The 16,797-nt window shown below is 39.9% G+C and overlaps 1 protein-coding gene across 1 annotated transcript; it reads left to right on the forward strand.

Moving 5' to 3' along the window:
• Nucleotides 1-238: 238 nt before the first annotated feature.
• On the forward strand, nucleotides 239-10,554 carry LOC132108305 (myeloid leukemia factor 1-like). The gene is made up of 7 exons (XM_059515008.1): nucleotides 239-358; nucleotides 1,912-2,068; nucleotides 4,355-4,432; nucleotides 5,575-5,703; nucleotides 5,781-5,940; nucleotides 6,979-7,117; nucleotides 10,050-10,554. The coding sequence occupies exons 1-7, from the start codon at nucleotides 318-320 to the stop codon at nucleotides 10,126-10,128; spliced, it is 783 nt and encodes a 260-aa protein (XP_059370991.1). The 5' UTR covers nucleotides 239-317; the 3' UTR covers nucleotides 10,129-10,554.
• Nucleotides 10,555-16,797: the final 6,243 nt, after the last annotated feature.

Here is a 16,797-nt window from a genome sequence, read left to right on the forward strand (position 1 = left end):
CAACATTGACAGATATAATGTTATAACTTTGTCTGAACGATGCCTTTACAGTTCACAGTTACAGTATAGTGATATACTCACAGGCTAGTGAGAGTATAACTGTAAAACTGTCAGCTGGAGAAACCATTGCGCACACTGCCGTGACAGTGAACAGAATTCTGGAATAAATGTGGAAGTTTCTAGATAACGAGAAGCCTTTCCATGACAGCACTGTTACACAACAGTTCGGCCAATCAGAACGCTGAGAGCGGGTCACGTGCGCACTCCGTGTGGGGTGTTGTTGGTAACAGCAGCGCGTGGTTCAGAAGCGCTGCAGGATGTTCTTCAGCAGACAGCTCCTGGACGACCCCTTCTTCGCGTGAGTCTCACACACTTCTACATTAAACACACACAACACAGCCTTGTTACACTAGCTTTATCATCAGTGTATCAGCTACTTGTAAATTACCTCCAGTGCGTCACTTTTCAAAGTGTTATGATTCAGAGCATATCATATTGACGTCATTATTATTATTTTTTGATAGTAGTAGTAGAATAAGTTTGGTTTTGTTAACCGACAACCCTTTGGCAGATGTCGTAATGCTAATATAACATGAAATATAGGCTATTGTCGTCATATGAAGTAAAAGCATATGCCTAAGTGACTTGAAATTTATTCAAAATTAAAACAAGTTCGTGTATTAACATCTACGTCTACAAATGGCAGGCTATATTAGTTTCGAACATATACATTTATCCTAAAACCCATCGATAAATATAAACAAAAGTTTTCTTTTTAAATTAGATTTTAAAAAAAACAACGATTTTTGTATATATTTTTGGTTTTAATAAAATTTACATTTGTGAAAATTATAATCGATTTATAGGTAACATATGGCAATATCACACACACTTGAGGGCAATAAATGTCATGTTACTGTACATTTCCAACCATGTTAAATTGTGAAATAAATAAATCTGTTTTATTGTTAATGCATTTGTTGATTTACGTTCACTTGGTGTGTTATTGCACAAGCTCTTAATCATATCCATGCAGACTCACATGTGTCCCAGCAGCACAGAAGCAGTCATCAGTGTCACAGATGTATATTTGTAGAAATAGACAACAATACAATGTATGAGTCACAATTATACATTTCTCTTTTATGCCAAAAATCATTAGGCTATTAAGTAAAGATCATGTTCATGAAGATATTTAGTAAATTACTGTAAAAATATCAAAACTGAATTTTTGATCAGTAATATGCATTGCTAAGAACTTCATTTGAACAACTTTAAAGATGATTTTCTCAATATTTAGATGTTTTTGCTCCCTCAGATTCCAGATTTTCTAATAGTTGTATCTCAGACAAATATTGTCCTCCGAACAAACCACACATCAATGGAGAGATCATTTATTTAAGTCTTCATCCCTGTATTATCACTAACTGTAGTGATGCATGCACTGGTCAGCGTGCTTCATCGTGTTGTGCTGTCATTTAGAAAGTGTAATGAGGTTTCTGGTCTCTCTTCTTTCTGTTCTTCAGTAGCTCATCGAGGTAGGCACTTCTGCTGTTATCATTGCATGCAGAGCTTCTCAGCAGTTCAACACAGCCACTGTTTGAAAATCAGACATTAAAGTGTAACATATCATCATGAACTACAGGAAACTATAAGCGTGACACAGACTGATTGTTTCGCTGATTCCCGATAGTCCCAACACACACAAATCATGCTTGTCCTCGCTGCAAGCCAGTCTGTATTTAATGTAGTCTGGGTCATATTTTCTTTATTGTGTCTTGTGTAGTTTTGTTCATGTCACCTGGTTTCACCGCTCATCTGAACACAAGCACTGTCACAACTATCAGAGCTATATCACAAACACAATAATGATTGTTATTCATCGTGTTGTTTTCTGATCTTCTCCTTCAGCGACCCGTTCCAGCTGCATCAGGAGCGCATGCAGCAGATGATGGGCTTCTCTGACCCCTTCGGTCAGGGCTTCATGCCCAGCATCACAGACGGCCGTCACAGGGGTCACAGGTCCGTGGCTCAGCCCAGCACCGGCCCGAACGCCCGCAGCAGACGAGTGAGTGTTTCCTATGCTAGCTTGTGTGACCTCACTGACCCCGGAGCAGTTAAACACACAGTTCATCCCCTTCTAGATGACTATCATAGTATCACAGGCCTCTCTCCAGTCACACATCTTCACTGGCCCAGTTCCTCAGCAAGCAGGGTTCATGCAGGACATTTGGCAGCTGGGTAATTGTAGGTTGTGTTACAGCGTCGTGAACTGCTCCATATCAAGCTCTTTTATTTGACGGAGTATTTTTAGAAAACAGAGAGGCTTTGTTCTACTGACACAGTTCTGGCACTCAGAGGTCTTTCTGAAGTTACACAAGTTAGGTTTAGGGGATTGTTCAAGTTACTAACTATGAATACAATAGAGCTGGCTATTTTCCGGACAGTTTACTTCCAAAACAGGGCTGATGTCTTAAAAAAAACGCTGGATGAGGTGCTTTCAGAAGTTGTTTGTTTGCTGTATGCTAACACTGGCAGCTCAGAGCACTAAACGTAGTCGCCGTGTCTGTCTGTAATCTCCCAGCTCTCAGTATTTATCCCTGGTAATTACTTTGATCTGATGCCATCCTCCTCACAGTCCTGCGATCTGTTTCTGAACTAGTGTCCTTCCCCGAGTGAACTCCAGCGAGAGCCTGTGTTACTGTCAGCATAAAGTCTGGTCCACTCTGCAGCTTATTTTGGTCAAAAATCACCCACTGACACAGAAACACATCATCTGACTGACTTTACATGACATTAAAGTCATTCTTCAACATTTAGGGTTAGAGTTAGTGTCAAATTAGGGTTGCAGTAGATAAACAACAGATTATCATTGTCAGAAGTACAAGGATATCAGTATTGATGCAAAAAAAAAAAAAAAAATGTGATCATAAGATGATTTTAAACTCTGTCAGTGAGCTTGAGCTGTGGCTGATCTGAAGTGATGTCAGTTTCTTTGATTATCAAAGGAGTGTTGCTCGATTTCTGTATGTAACCTATTCATGTTTTGAATAAAAGTTTTATTTTTTATGCAAAGTTTCAGGAGCGATGATAATAATAATAACACGGGAACGTAGTAATAATTTTCATTCTAATTGAAATCGGTCTGTATGTAGGTGACCAGAAAGTTCAGTTTGTTAAAAGTGAACAGTTATCGGACTACGACATTTCCCATTTGGTTGCTTACTTCACATGCTCTTCATCATTTGATCATATAAAAGCTTATGAGTCACATGGGCGTTTAGAAACAGAGTAAGCTGAGAAATGTTGCTGCTGGTGCTGTGATTATTCCCAGAACCGTGTCGTCTTCCGTCTGGTCAATCATTCCTCTGTGATAGCATGCAGCATTAATGGGTCGTGACCTCAGGACCCACCCAAAATAGTGTACATGACCCATCCTCCTGCGGGTTAAAAATACACCGCGCCATGCTGTCCAGGGAATTTATTAGCTTGAGGAGTGATGATGGTTTTAAACAGCTCGACTGTAAGAAGCTGTGCTGTAGCTGAACCTTCAGAGATTCTGCAGCTGCTTCTCTGATTTGTAATTAGTTGCACCTGTTCACTATTTAGTTCCCTGTGTTGGCCCTTGTGTAGTGTATGTAGCCCGGTGTTTTCAGTTCTCATCATTTCTAGTTGTGTTTCCACACTTATCTACATGTTTAGATAAAGACTTTGAACTTGTTGGCTTTACCTCCATGTCATCTTCATGCATTTTACCATTGTATTCCCATTTTGTCCATATAGATGCCACAGGTGAATGTCAGGAAAACTGTCAAAAACAACAAAACAAAATTCATTTACATTTTTTGACAGTTAATAACTTCCCTCCCCCAAAACGTTAGCAAATCTTTTTTTCTCATCACTATAATGCAAAAATAAATAATCAATCATAATGATCAATTAAACAGTTGTGAAATGATATAGCATAGCTGTACTATTCTGGCCAATAAAACCAAGTTTCTGACAACATAGATATCCTTTGTGTAAATATTTTTCTACTTTTACTTATTACAGAAATAATGTAGTGGAAAAGAAAATAATATAGGCTACTTTGAAAGTGTGAACTAAATGTAATGTTTTTGGCGCTTAATTGCATGTTAATTGCATGCACTGAAATGAAAATGCATGTATAAAACGTTTGTAACAAATTGGTGTGTAATTCGTGACACTACAGGACACCGGTTGACATGTTTCACAGTTCAGTTTCCCCGGGGCGTCTCAGGTTCTAGATGCTGTACTCTACAGTGCCCCGAAGTGCCTGTACTTCATTCACTTGCATGTGAAGGTCCTAAATGTGTGTGATAAATGTCAACAGGAGCTGGATTTCTTTAGCAATCCTTTCGCTATGATGGACAGCATGAGGAACAGGATGGAGGCGATGCATAGAAGTTTTGTAAGTCTGACCATTTTGATAATGTCAATCAGTTTATGTGCTTCATGTTCATTAATCCTGCATGCAAGGACTCTTTAAATGAGTTTTTATAATGAGCTGTTTTCATAGTTATCAGGAGTTATGGCAGTTGTAAGTTATTCAGTGATTCTGATTGCTAAAAGATTATTTGTTGCATTTATCAGAAATAAACTTTGTTGTGAAACCAGTGTTGCCAACTTAGCAGCTTTTCTGAGTACCCTAGTAACTTTCTTCCAAAAGCACCTAGCAACAAATTTAGCAAGTTTTTACATTTATTTGGCAACATTTAGCAACTTTAGACAATAAAAAGCACACATTTTCCATCCAAACTACACAAATAGAGAAAACCACAGATGCCTCGCACTACACACATCACGTGAATTGAGTTAGCTGCTGTTTCTGTTTAAACAGTTTAATTTAATAATAATAATAATTGAATAATTGTTCATTTATGATACACTGTCAGTAGCTTGTACCTGCGTGTGATGGAAAAGCTACTAGTAATTTTCCAGGACATTATGCATTGTAACCCTGTAACCCAAAAACACTGCTTAAAGCATAATTAAGAAGAATGTGTGTTTAATTCAGTGTACCGTATTTTCCGGACTATAAGTCGCACTTTTTTTCATAGTTTGGCTGGTCCTGCGACTTATAGTCAGGTGCGACTTATTTATCAAAATTAATTTGACATGAACCAAGTGAAAGCATTACCGTCTCCAGCCGCGAGAGGGCGCTCTATGCTGCTCAGTTCTCCTGTAGTCTACACTGAAGACATAGAGCGCGCTCTCGCGGCTGGAGATGGTAATGTTTTCTCTTAGTTCTTGGTTCTAAATAAATGCGACTTATAGTCCAGTGCAACTTATATATGTTTTTTTCCTCATCATGACGTATTTTTGGACTGATGCGACTTATACTCGGGTGCGACTTATAGTCCGAAAAATACGGTACTTAAAAATACAGTTATTTATTTTAAAATTAAGCATATCATTTTTCAAACAAATCAAATGTAACATTTTTTGCTGAGATTTGCTGTGACACAATTTTGCGTTGTGATTATTTAACCTTTCTTTAGCAAAGATCAGTTGGCAAGACTGTGTGAAACATTTCATGTCTGTTTCTTGCAGGAGAACATGGCGTCAGGCCCCAACAGCCACTCGTTTTCCTCTTCCTCTGTTATGACGTACTCTAAAGTGGGAGACGAGCCGCCCAAAGTGTTCCAGGCCTCGTCTCAGACGCGCTGTGCTCCTGGAGGAGTGAGTCCTGCTCTCAAACACTCACACCTCACACCTCCTGCAGATCAGGGTCGTGATGCTGGCTTCTGTGTGTCCAGATCAAGGAGACCAGGAAGAGTCTGAAGGACTCTGAGAGCGGACTGCAGAAGATGTCCATCGGCCATCACATCCAGGACAGAGGCCACGTCATGGAGAGGAAGGAGAACAAGAAGACCGGGGAGAAGGAGCTCAAGCAGGACTTCCAGAACATGGACGAAAGTGAGGAGGCATTGAAAGAGTTTCTCTGGGGATGATGTGAACATTCAGTGCATGCAGGTCTTCTTTTTATTAACTGTGTTTGCTTAGTCAACAGAAAATGTTACATTTATCAGCCGATATCGATATGGTGGCCGATATATCGTGCATCCCTGATGATTATTCCACTCGGTTAATTAAAATTCTGTTTATATGCATATTCACTAATTGTTTATGAGAAGCATACATATAAGAGGCTGACAATAGGCTGAACATATACTTAGTGACACTCCAGGCCACACCAAGAACCCTAACTATAAAGATAACGATATTGTCAGTTTATTCTAAGTACACATGTGTCTGCCGCTTTAAATTCTCGAGCTCGTTACAGCAGGATGGATTCTGATTGGCTGTCAGTGTTTTATCGTTCATCAGCTGAATTATTATAATTTTTTTTATGATCACAGCGATATCGTTCCTTATCATTATAGTTGTGGTGTGAACCGTAAAAAACGTTATTTCCCCAGGCTGTAAATTAGTCCAGTCTGTAGCACAGACGCTTTTAAAGCTCTTGAGTTGGACAGTTTGTTGTGGGACAGTGAGCAGTCTCTTAACATGGATCTAGTGGAGTTATCACGGTGTCTGGTCTGTGTTTCCCTGGGTGTCCACTAGTGGTCTCACTTCCCCATAGGCACCTCAACCGCAGGCACTACAATTCCCACATAGCTTTGTCCCTTCATCACGGTAATTGCACACCTGTTAATTGCACTCAGGTGTCTTCACTTTCATAGTCATTATCCTGTCTATTTAAACCGGTCTGTTTTCTGTCTGTGTCATGGAGTCCTTACTTTCCGTCACCTGGTTTCCTCGCGGTCCTTGTATTTCGCGGTCCTGTTTGTTTGTTTGTTTGTTTTTTGGACTGATTTTGGTTATGACCCCCTGCTTGTTTGATTTTGATTTTGGTTTACCCAATAAACTCACACTGCTCATGGCTCTCTCGTCTCCTGTGTCCCAGTCGTAACAGGATTCCTGTGTTTCTGACGCTGTGTTTCATCTTCGCAGCAGAGGCCCAGTCCTTCGACGAGGAGTGGCAGAGAGAGGTGTCCCGATTCCAGGCTTCTGCGCCCATGTCCCGCCTGGAAGCACCGAGACACCGAGCGGTCCACCGAGCGGCCATCACAGCACCACCAGACACTCGCAGGTCAGACACTACACAAACTACTACTGAACATATCAAAAATAGGAAGAAAATGCTACTGGGGTACAAAGTCCATAAATCCCTGCTATTTGGATGCAGAACTTTTTAATTTGTCAAAGAATTTAGAAAAGCAAGGCACTTAAAAATATTGTGAAAAACTGTCTTGGCGTTAAGAGTTTCTGATGATTATTACATTTAAAAACATCCCAAAAATGTTTGGTTAAATGTTTAAAAATACTTTAACTAGTTCTGTGAAACGATTAATCATGATTAAACACATCCAAAATAAGTTTTTGTTTACATAATATTTGTGTGTGTACTGTGTATATTTATTATGTGTATATATAAACACAAACACATGCATGTATATATTTCAGAAAAAATGCTGTTTATATATTTTATATATCTATATATATATATATATAAGTATTTATAAAATATAAATGGATGTAGATTTAACATAAATATACATGAAAAAAATACAATAAAAAAACTTCCTTCCAAACCAAACAAATTAGGGAAAAAAATAGTTTTGGAATGAAATATTTAGCATGTGTCTCATTTGATGTTTTAAAATGTATTTCTGTAAATGCTAACCTGTGTTTCTAATGTTCTGTATTTATTTTAGCCCTACTTCCCTTTCCCTAAGTGGTCATTCCACTTGTCAGGCCACCATTGTAAATAAGAACCTGTTCTTAATGACTTGCCTGTAAAAATAAAGGTTGAATAGAATAGAATTAGTCAGTTTTGGAATGAATGCTGTGAGAAATCATGATTCATCTGCATCTTTAACTACTGACTGCTCTTCAGACATACGGAAGCCTACAGATGACTTACTAATATTAAATAACTGCCCTTCTGGCAGAGTTAGACAGATTATTTGAGGTTCATCCAAAGTCATCCTGAGGCTTGCTGTTTAAAGAACCAGCTGACACATGATGAACCACACCATAATGTCAAAGGTCACATTATGCAGAGGCGGACAGAGTACACAGTTTCATTGCTTGAGTAAAAGTACAGATACCCCTTGCTAAATTTTACTCAAGTAAAAGTACTACAGTCCGTTGTGTACTTAAGTAAAAGTACTGAAGTACTTGTTTTTAAAAGTACTTGAGTATCAAGAGTACATTTTCTGAATATTGCATTACTACTGCCACAAGTGCTTACATTTATGTACAGAAACGTCGTACATGGAGTTATGAAAAATGTTAATACCTTGGAGAATGTAAAAGGAATTGAAAGTAAAATCAAGTCATTTTCATCTTCTTACTATGTTTCTTTATTTAACATTTATCACTTGCCCACAAAGCAATAGCACAATGGCAACGCTCTGACAAACCTCTGCTAGAGTTTTAATGGATTTTTTTTGCACCCACATTTGAACCTGACTGTGTTAAACACACCGCATCCTCAAGAACATCAAAGAAAATGCTCAGCTTACATTAATGTGTAATATCAGAAAAGAAAATTCAGCTAACAATTGTGTGCATGTGAGTTTCTCTGTTTTTTCATCAATCAAATCAATAAACCTAAACCAGCAAAGAAAGCAATATTGCAATGTTCTGACACAACTCTGAACCTGACAGTGTTATACACGCAGCATAGAAGAGAAAATAATTATTAAAGAAAATCAGCTAATCAGCTGTGTTTAGGTCAGTGTACAAAGAAAGGAAAAATTAAATTCAGCTCATTTGAGTGACAGTATTAAGCCCCTTCCTCTCACACTGACATACAGGCAAAGACAGGAGAAAAAACTTTCAGCTGAATAACGCCATTCTCACACACACAATCTACGTGTGACAACTCTCTGTGTGTGTGTGTGTGTACTGTACTTCAATTCAATCAAATGTCATGAAGTCTTTTGCGGAAAGATGAAGGTGATTGCTGATATGCTTTCCCAATCAGAGGCGCCTTCACTATCCAATCACGTTTGATAGGGTTTCCGAGATTTATATTTTTTCCTTTTTTTTTTCGTCGCACAAATTTTTTTAGGGGATCGGAGTTTTTGTCCACACGGATCTGGCGTTTTGGAAGAGTGAAACCAATGTTTTTTTTAAACTGGTCCCAGAGTGGATATATTTGAAAACGCTGCCTTTGCGTTTTCATCTGGACGGCGAATCCGTACATTTTCTGAAAATGACGTCATCAGCCCACGTCTCGCCCCTAGTCAAACACAGGGGGGCAGGGTTTCATTTTTTTTTTTTAAGCACCCCTGGGCGCCACCATTGGCTAGCGGACCCCCACCTGCTGTTAGCATTCCATTGACTCCCATTCATTTTGGTGTCATTTTGACCGCGAATAACTTTACATCTGAGGCGATTAAAGACTCCATTTGTCCATTAATTATTTCTAAAGAAACACGAAAACGTATAAAAGGCCCCATTACACTATGAACGATTGTATTTTTTTATTAACTAACATTAACACGGATTAATAAATGTATTATTCCATGTTCGTTTGTGTACCACACGCAATGTTTATGAGCAAGTCCATGTCTTCTCCGTTTTAAGTGTATCTCTGTGACAGAATTACAGCGCCACATGCTGGTCTGGCATGTATACTACATCGTTTTGTGGTTTCTTGTGGACATGGATATTTCTTGAGACGAGAAAAAAAAAGATCGGAAGATCGGAAAGATCGGACGGGCTGAAGAAGTAACGTGTACTTGCGGTTATGGATAGAAATGTAGCGGAGTAAAGAGTACAATATTTGCCTCTCAAATGTACTTGAGTAAAGTCATGAGTACTCCCCAAAAATGATACTCGAGTAAAGTACAGATCCCTCAAAATTGTACTTAAGTAGTGTACTCAAGTAAATGTACTCTGTTACTGTCCGGCTCTGGTCACATTAAAGACAATATAAGTTTGCACTGAAATGAGTTCTGTCCTGTTTAATATGATAATGTTTAAGTTTCTTTATTATTGTGTGTTCACAGAAAGGACAGAGCAGCTGCAGGAAATCAACCCCAGTATAATGACCTCCAGATTAAAGGCTCGGGCAGGAAGAAGCAGTGACGCTCATCACAATAAAACTCTTGACAGGAATCAGCTCCCTGATGATTTTATTCTGTAGTTCTTGCGTCTGTTTCACACCACAAACACAGATAACTTCTTTCTAGGTCACTGTGGGGAGTATTTCTTTTAATGTTTACTCTTGGTGTTAAACTGGTTATCAGTAGTGGGTCACTGACAAACTGTTTAATTGTGTCACCTGTAGTGTGCTGGTGTTTCTTCTTTTTCATGTCAAATCATATTGATTTACACATTGATTTATACAGCTGCAAAACAGATGTTTGTACGGTCTTCTGTTAACACAGTGGCTGAAAAACTCAAAGCCTGCGGTCTGAAACAGGCCTTCTTTTATTTTCCCTGTTACTATGTTTCAAAATCCTCAGTCTTTGTTTGTCAAGATGTTTGAATGAAATAAAGAGGAATGTTGTCAGGTCTGTGACTCTGAATGTCTCTTACTGTACCTCACACTCACTTCAGAACGAGCAGGTTTGAGTGTGATATGATATTCTGTCGTTTAGCTGAGTATCAAAGGCTTTTACTCTCTACTTCACTACACTTTTGGATGAGCATCTGTACTCCTTACTCCACTACATGTGTAATGAATGTTGCAGTTACACTCTACATGCTACATGGCACCTAGCTTTTCTGCTGCAGTTTATTTCTGCTAGAAAAAACGTGTCACTAAAAGTACTGCATCTTCTGATGAGTTTTGCTCTTACTCAAACTTGTTAACAAGGCTACTCTTTGGGAATGAGCTCTTTAGCAAATCGTTGTGAATCACAGGTGTTTGTTATCCTCCTGAGACATGGAAAAAAAAAGATCTGTGAGTTTAGTATTTCTTCATGTCATTACATGGTTTAGATCTTTAGAAAAAAAAGGATATTTTATCTGAATGTTATGCTATGAGGCACCAGAGGCCTGTTTTTCGATAAGGAGGTTCATTTCAGCTCGGAGGTAAACCTTGACCTGTGAGTCTTACTCTGAGATGAGAAACTTCAGAACAGCTGTGTTGTGTAAGTTCAGTCCTCTCGGATGGAGTTTAGTGCACCATAGATATGAATAATCATACATATTGTTTTGCTTTACACTCAAATATTTAGACATTTGTATGTGTAGTTAAAGATTTTTTAAGGTCATAAATACAATTTGTCACCTAATAAAACACACAACAAAATTACTATAACTACATTAACATATTACAATGAAACCACATTCAAAATAGTAACAATAACTACATATTAATGGTTCTAAACCTATGGATCAGATTGGTTGAGCAGGGATTTTTCCAGCGACATGAGAGTAAGATCTGTCCAAATATAAACAAATCAAATTTGAATTTTGAATATTTATTGAATTTAAAATACAAATCCACATTCGAATGTTAGGTGTGTGTCAGGAAGTCTTATCAGTGGACACGAGATGTGATGATGATGCTCATTGTTAATCCAGCTGAAGCCACTAGATGCAGCGCTGCTATGTTATTCATTCAGAATACTGGGGAAAAGACTGGGTCATCACAGGGTTGTAGCCGCACTGGGTTGTACATTATAATTAACTCAAATGATATATAGGGAATTTTACTAATTAATCAGGAATATGATTAATATATATATATCTCGTATGACAGTTACGTTACGATTATTGAAGATGAAAAATAGTTCAATTGTATACATCAATAACTCATTACAAGGCACTATAATTTACTCATTAATATGTCAATATTCCATTCTTCATGTCAATTATAGTGATCTCTCTTACTGTAAATTACAGCAAATCAAACAGTGGTTTGTCCAGCAAACGGCCGTAAGATTAACTTATCAACTTTCAATAAAGTTATCACTTCTTATAATTCCAGGAAAAATATTCTCTGGCCATGAACACATTATCCTATCATTATGAAATTTAGGTTACTAAAAAGTAAAGAGCTTGTAGCTAAAGATCAGACATTTCATTGACTCGTAATATGAGCGCTTAGACAGAGGCAATCATGAATATATATTGGTTTTTAATAATTGAACTAATAATACATCAAACTACAAATCACACAGAGTAAATACGCGTACGACAATACAGACAGTAACTTTGTACAAGACAACGGAATCCAAATGAGGGAGAGAGAGAGAGAGAGAGAGAGAGAATGAGTGAGAGAGGTGAGAGAATTAGGCGTGATCACAGAGTTACGCTCAGTTTTGCAAACTCACAGACAGTAACCCTTGAAAGACAACAACGAATCAAATCACCTTGAAAAGGTAATAGACAAACTTAAAGCAGCATTTAAATCTCCATAGAGAATGATATTTGCATGTGTCTCTTTGTGACTCGCCAGACCAGCGTGCGTGTGAGCATGGTCCTTTGTAGCTAGGCATGTTCTTTCGTGTCTTCCGGGGCTGCTGCGGAATCGCGCGATATTTGAAAGGTCCAACAAACGTAATGATTCAGAATTCGTCTTCCTCGTGTAGAGAGGAACTTAGTAAGTAAAAGAAATGAAAACAACAGGGATGAAAGCTCCCAAAGGAGCCATGAGAATGGCTGTTCTCTCAGCCGCCGTGCTGAGAGGGAGCAGACAGGGACAAGAGAGCGAAGAAGAGCAAGAACTGGGAGGAACTTCCTGGTTTCAGTTCTTATGGCTTGACTGGTTCACGCCTCTGTTTGCGTAAACAACCAATGAACATCCGAGATCTGAAGCGGGAAAAACGTTCCTTTGTCTCTGGGGAACCACCCACTCTAATAAGTTATGGCTTATCAGATTTCAGCAGTGATATTCTAGCAAGTTCGTAATTCCAGAGTAATACATTTTTCATTAATTTCCTTTATATAAGTGAGTCCGTCAAAGCATAACGATTAAACAGATACCAAAAATAACATATATAACTGATAGAAACACAACGTTACATTCATATGCAGAATTACACACATTTAAAGTTTGATTAACACACGATAAACATTATACTCCAATTTGATTATAGAAAACATCTAATGCACCAAAATGGCAACACAGTCAAAATGTTTAGAAATACGTTATAAAAAGGTACCAGTGATCTGGCTTTGCTGTTCTGTCAATTAGGTCATAAAGTTTTACGACCTGGTCGGGGGTAGGGTTACAACTCATGATTCTATTTGAGAACATTAAAATTAGGAGAAACATTTCCAATTTACAAGTCAGCAACTTATAATCCTCGCATAACAGGATTAACCATTTTATGCAATACACAAACCTATTCAAAATACATATTATTAAGGACTTACATAAAGAGCGTAAAGAAAGGTTTGTGTGTGCTTATGTGTGTGTGTTGTGGAATGTGTTTCGTTTCTCCTTTGAGGCTGCTCACGTGACTGTGGAATTTCTCGTCCAGAGTGTCGTAAATAATTTAAATCCAGCCAGGCTGGGGCCAGGCCAGGCATTTAGTTTAGAGAGAGTTGGGTTTATATGCCTGCATTGTTTTAGATTCAACGAACCGTGATTCATTAGTTCAGAACCAATGAATCGATGAACTGCATGTCCGTTACAGAGTCATCACAGAGTCATCACAGAGTCATCACAGGGTCATCACAGAGTCATCACAGGGTCATCACAGGGTCATCACAGGGTCATCACAGAGTCATCACAGAGTCATCACAGGGTCATCACAGAGTAACAGAGGGTCATCACAGAGTCACAGAGTCATCACAGGGTCATCACAGAGTCATCACAGAGTCATCACAGGGTCATCACAGGGTCATCACAGAGTCATCACAGAGTCATCACAGGGTCATCAGAGGATCATCACAGAGTCATCACAGGGTCATCACAGAGTCATCACAGGGTCATCACAGAGTCATCACAGAGTCATCCCAGGGTCATCACAGAGTCATCAAAGGGTCATCACAGAGTCATCACAGGGTCATCACAGAGTCATCACAGGGTCATCACAGAGTCATCACAGAGTCATCACAGGGTCATCACAGAGTCATCACAGGGTCATCACAGGGTCATCACAGAGTCATCCCAGGGTCATCACAGGGTCATCACAGAGTCATCACAGAGTCATCACAGGGTCATCACAGGGTCATCACCAGTGTTGGTCATCCTACTTTAAAACAGTAATTAGTTACAATGATGTCCGATTCGCGAAAGAATCATTCGATTTAACCGGTTCTTCTTAGTGAATCGGTTGAACCAGTTCACCAAATCGAACTGTATCGTTTGAAACGTTTCGCGTCTCCTATAAGCATAAATCCACAAATGACTTAAGCTGTTAACTTTTTTAACGTGACTGACACTCCCTCAGAATAAACTAATATCCCGGAGTAATTCATTTACTCAAACAGTACACTGACTGAACTGCTGTGAAGAGAGAACTGAAGATGAACACCGAGCAGAGCCAGATGACGAACGAACACGCACACTGCGAAGAATCGTTTGCATCGGTTTTCGGATCACCAGTACACTGAACCAAGAATCATTTCTGTTGGACACGTCCGATTTGAGAACCAATGAACTGATTCTCGTTCTCGAGTCAATAACCGGTTGCATCGTTTTTTTCAACCGGTTTATTGAATCGAACCGTCCGAAAGAACCGGTTTGCGGAAAAGAACCGAACTTCCCATCACTAGTGTGCAGTGAGACAGCGTAAGCAGGGCACTGCCCACCCAGCCAATCATCATCGGATTTGCAACGGCGTCATCATCCCCACTCCTGCTCTCTCAAGGCAGCTGATGTGTGTAGCCAAAAGCATGACACCTCGCGCTTTATTCAACCAAATTGTAGTAACGCGGCATTTTACATTCTCAGTAAAGATAACGGCGTTGCAAATATGGGAAAAGTAATTAATTAGATTACTCTGTTACTGAAAATTAAACTCCGTTATTAACGCCGTTATACTTAAACACCAATACTCCCAACACTGGTCATCACAGGGTCATCACAGGGTCATAACAGGGTCACAGGGCCGGCTTTGCTGACAGGCGACACAGGCGGCCGCCTGGGGCGCCATCTGCTGGATGGGGCGCAAAATTGCAGAATTAAAAAAAAAAAAAGTTAATTAAATGTATGTATCGTATTATGAAAGCTGCGCACACGCTGTACACTTTTACTGTGCACTGTCCACACACTGCTTGTATTTGTCCTTTTCTTTTACTAGATTTACAATCCTAAAAAACGACTGTGTCACTCTGACAGGCAGCTGTCAAACTCAGCTGTTCAGCAACTGGGAGTGGCGCGAAAACATCTGACAGCGAGAGTTGGGCTCTCTCGCCTTGGGCACCAAATAACCTAGAGCCGGCCCTGCAGGGTCATCACAGGGTTAGCACAAGGTCATCACCAGAGTCATCACAAGTTCATCACAGGATCATCACCAGAGTCATCACAGGGTCATCACCAGAGTCATCACAGGGTTATCACAGAGTCATCACAGGGTTATCACAGGGTCATCACAGAGTCACCACAGAGTTATCACAGAGTCATCACAGAGTCATCACAGGGTCATCACAGAGTCATCACAGAGTCATCACAGGGTCATCACGGGGTTATCACAGGTTCATCACAGGGTTACCACAGCGTCACAGGGTCATCACAGAGTCATCACATGGTCACAGAGGGTCATCACAGGGTCATCACAGGGTCACAGAGGGTCATCACAGAGTCACAGAGGGTCATCGCAGAGTCACAGGGTCATCACAGAGTCATCGCAGGGTCATCACAGAGTCATCACAGGGTCATCATAGGGTCATCACAGGGTCATCACAGAGTCATCACATGGTCATCACAGAGTCATCACAGGGTCATCACAGGGTCATCACCAGAGTCATCACAGGGTTATCACAGAGTCATCACAGTGTCATCACAGAGTCACCACAGAGTTATCACAGGGTCATCACAGAGTCATCACAGGGTCATCACAGAGTCATCACAGGGTCATCACTAGAGTTATCACAGGGTCATCACAGGTTCATCACAGGGTTACCACAGCGTCACAGGGTCATCACAGAGTCATCACAGGGTCACAGAGTCATCACAGAGTCATCACAGGGTCATCACAGAGTCATCACAGGGTCATCACAGAGTCATCACAGGGTCATCAGAGGATCATCACAGAGTCATCACAGGGTCATCACAGAGTCATCACAGAGTCATCACAGAGTCATCCCAGGGTCATCACAGAGTCATCACAGGGTCATCACAGGGTCATCACAGAGTCATCCCAGGGTCATCACAGGGTCATCACAGAGTCATCACAGGGTCATCACAGGGTCATCAAAGAGTCATCACAGGGTCATCATCAGTGTTGGTCATCCTACTTTAAAACAGTAATTAGTTACAATGATGTCCGATTCGCGAAAGAATCATTCGATTTAACCGGTTCTTCTTAGTGAATCGGTTGAACCAGTTCACCAAATCGAACTGTATCGTTTGAAACGTTTCGCGTCTCCTATAAGCATAAATCCACAAATGACTTAAGCTGTTAACTTTTTTAACCTGACTGACACTCCCTCAGAATAAACTAATATCCCGGAGTAATTCATTTACTCAAACAGTACACTGACTGAACTGCTGTGAAGAGAGAACTGAAGATGAACACCGAGCAGAGCCAGATGACGAACGAACATAGGGTCATCATAGGGTCATCACAGGGTCATCACAGAGTCATCACATGGTCATCACAGAGTCATCACAGGGTCATCACAGGGTCATCA

Source organism: Carassius carassius, chromosome 28 (assembly GCF_963082965.1).
Source record: "Carassius carassius chromosome 28, fCarCar2.1, whole genome shotgun sequence".
NCBI lineage: Eukaryota > Metazoa > Chordata > Actinopteri > Cypriniformes > Cyprinidae > Carassius > Carassius carassius.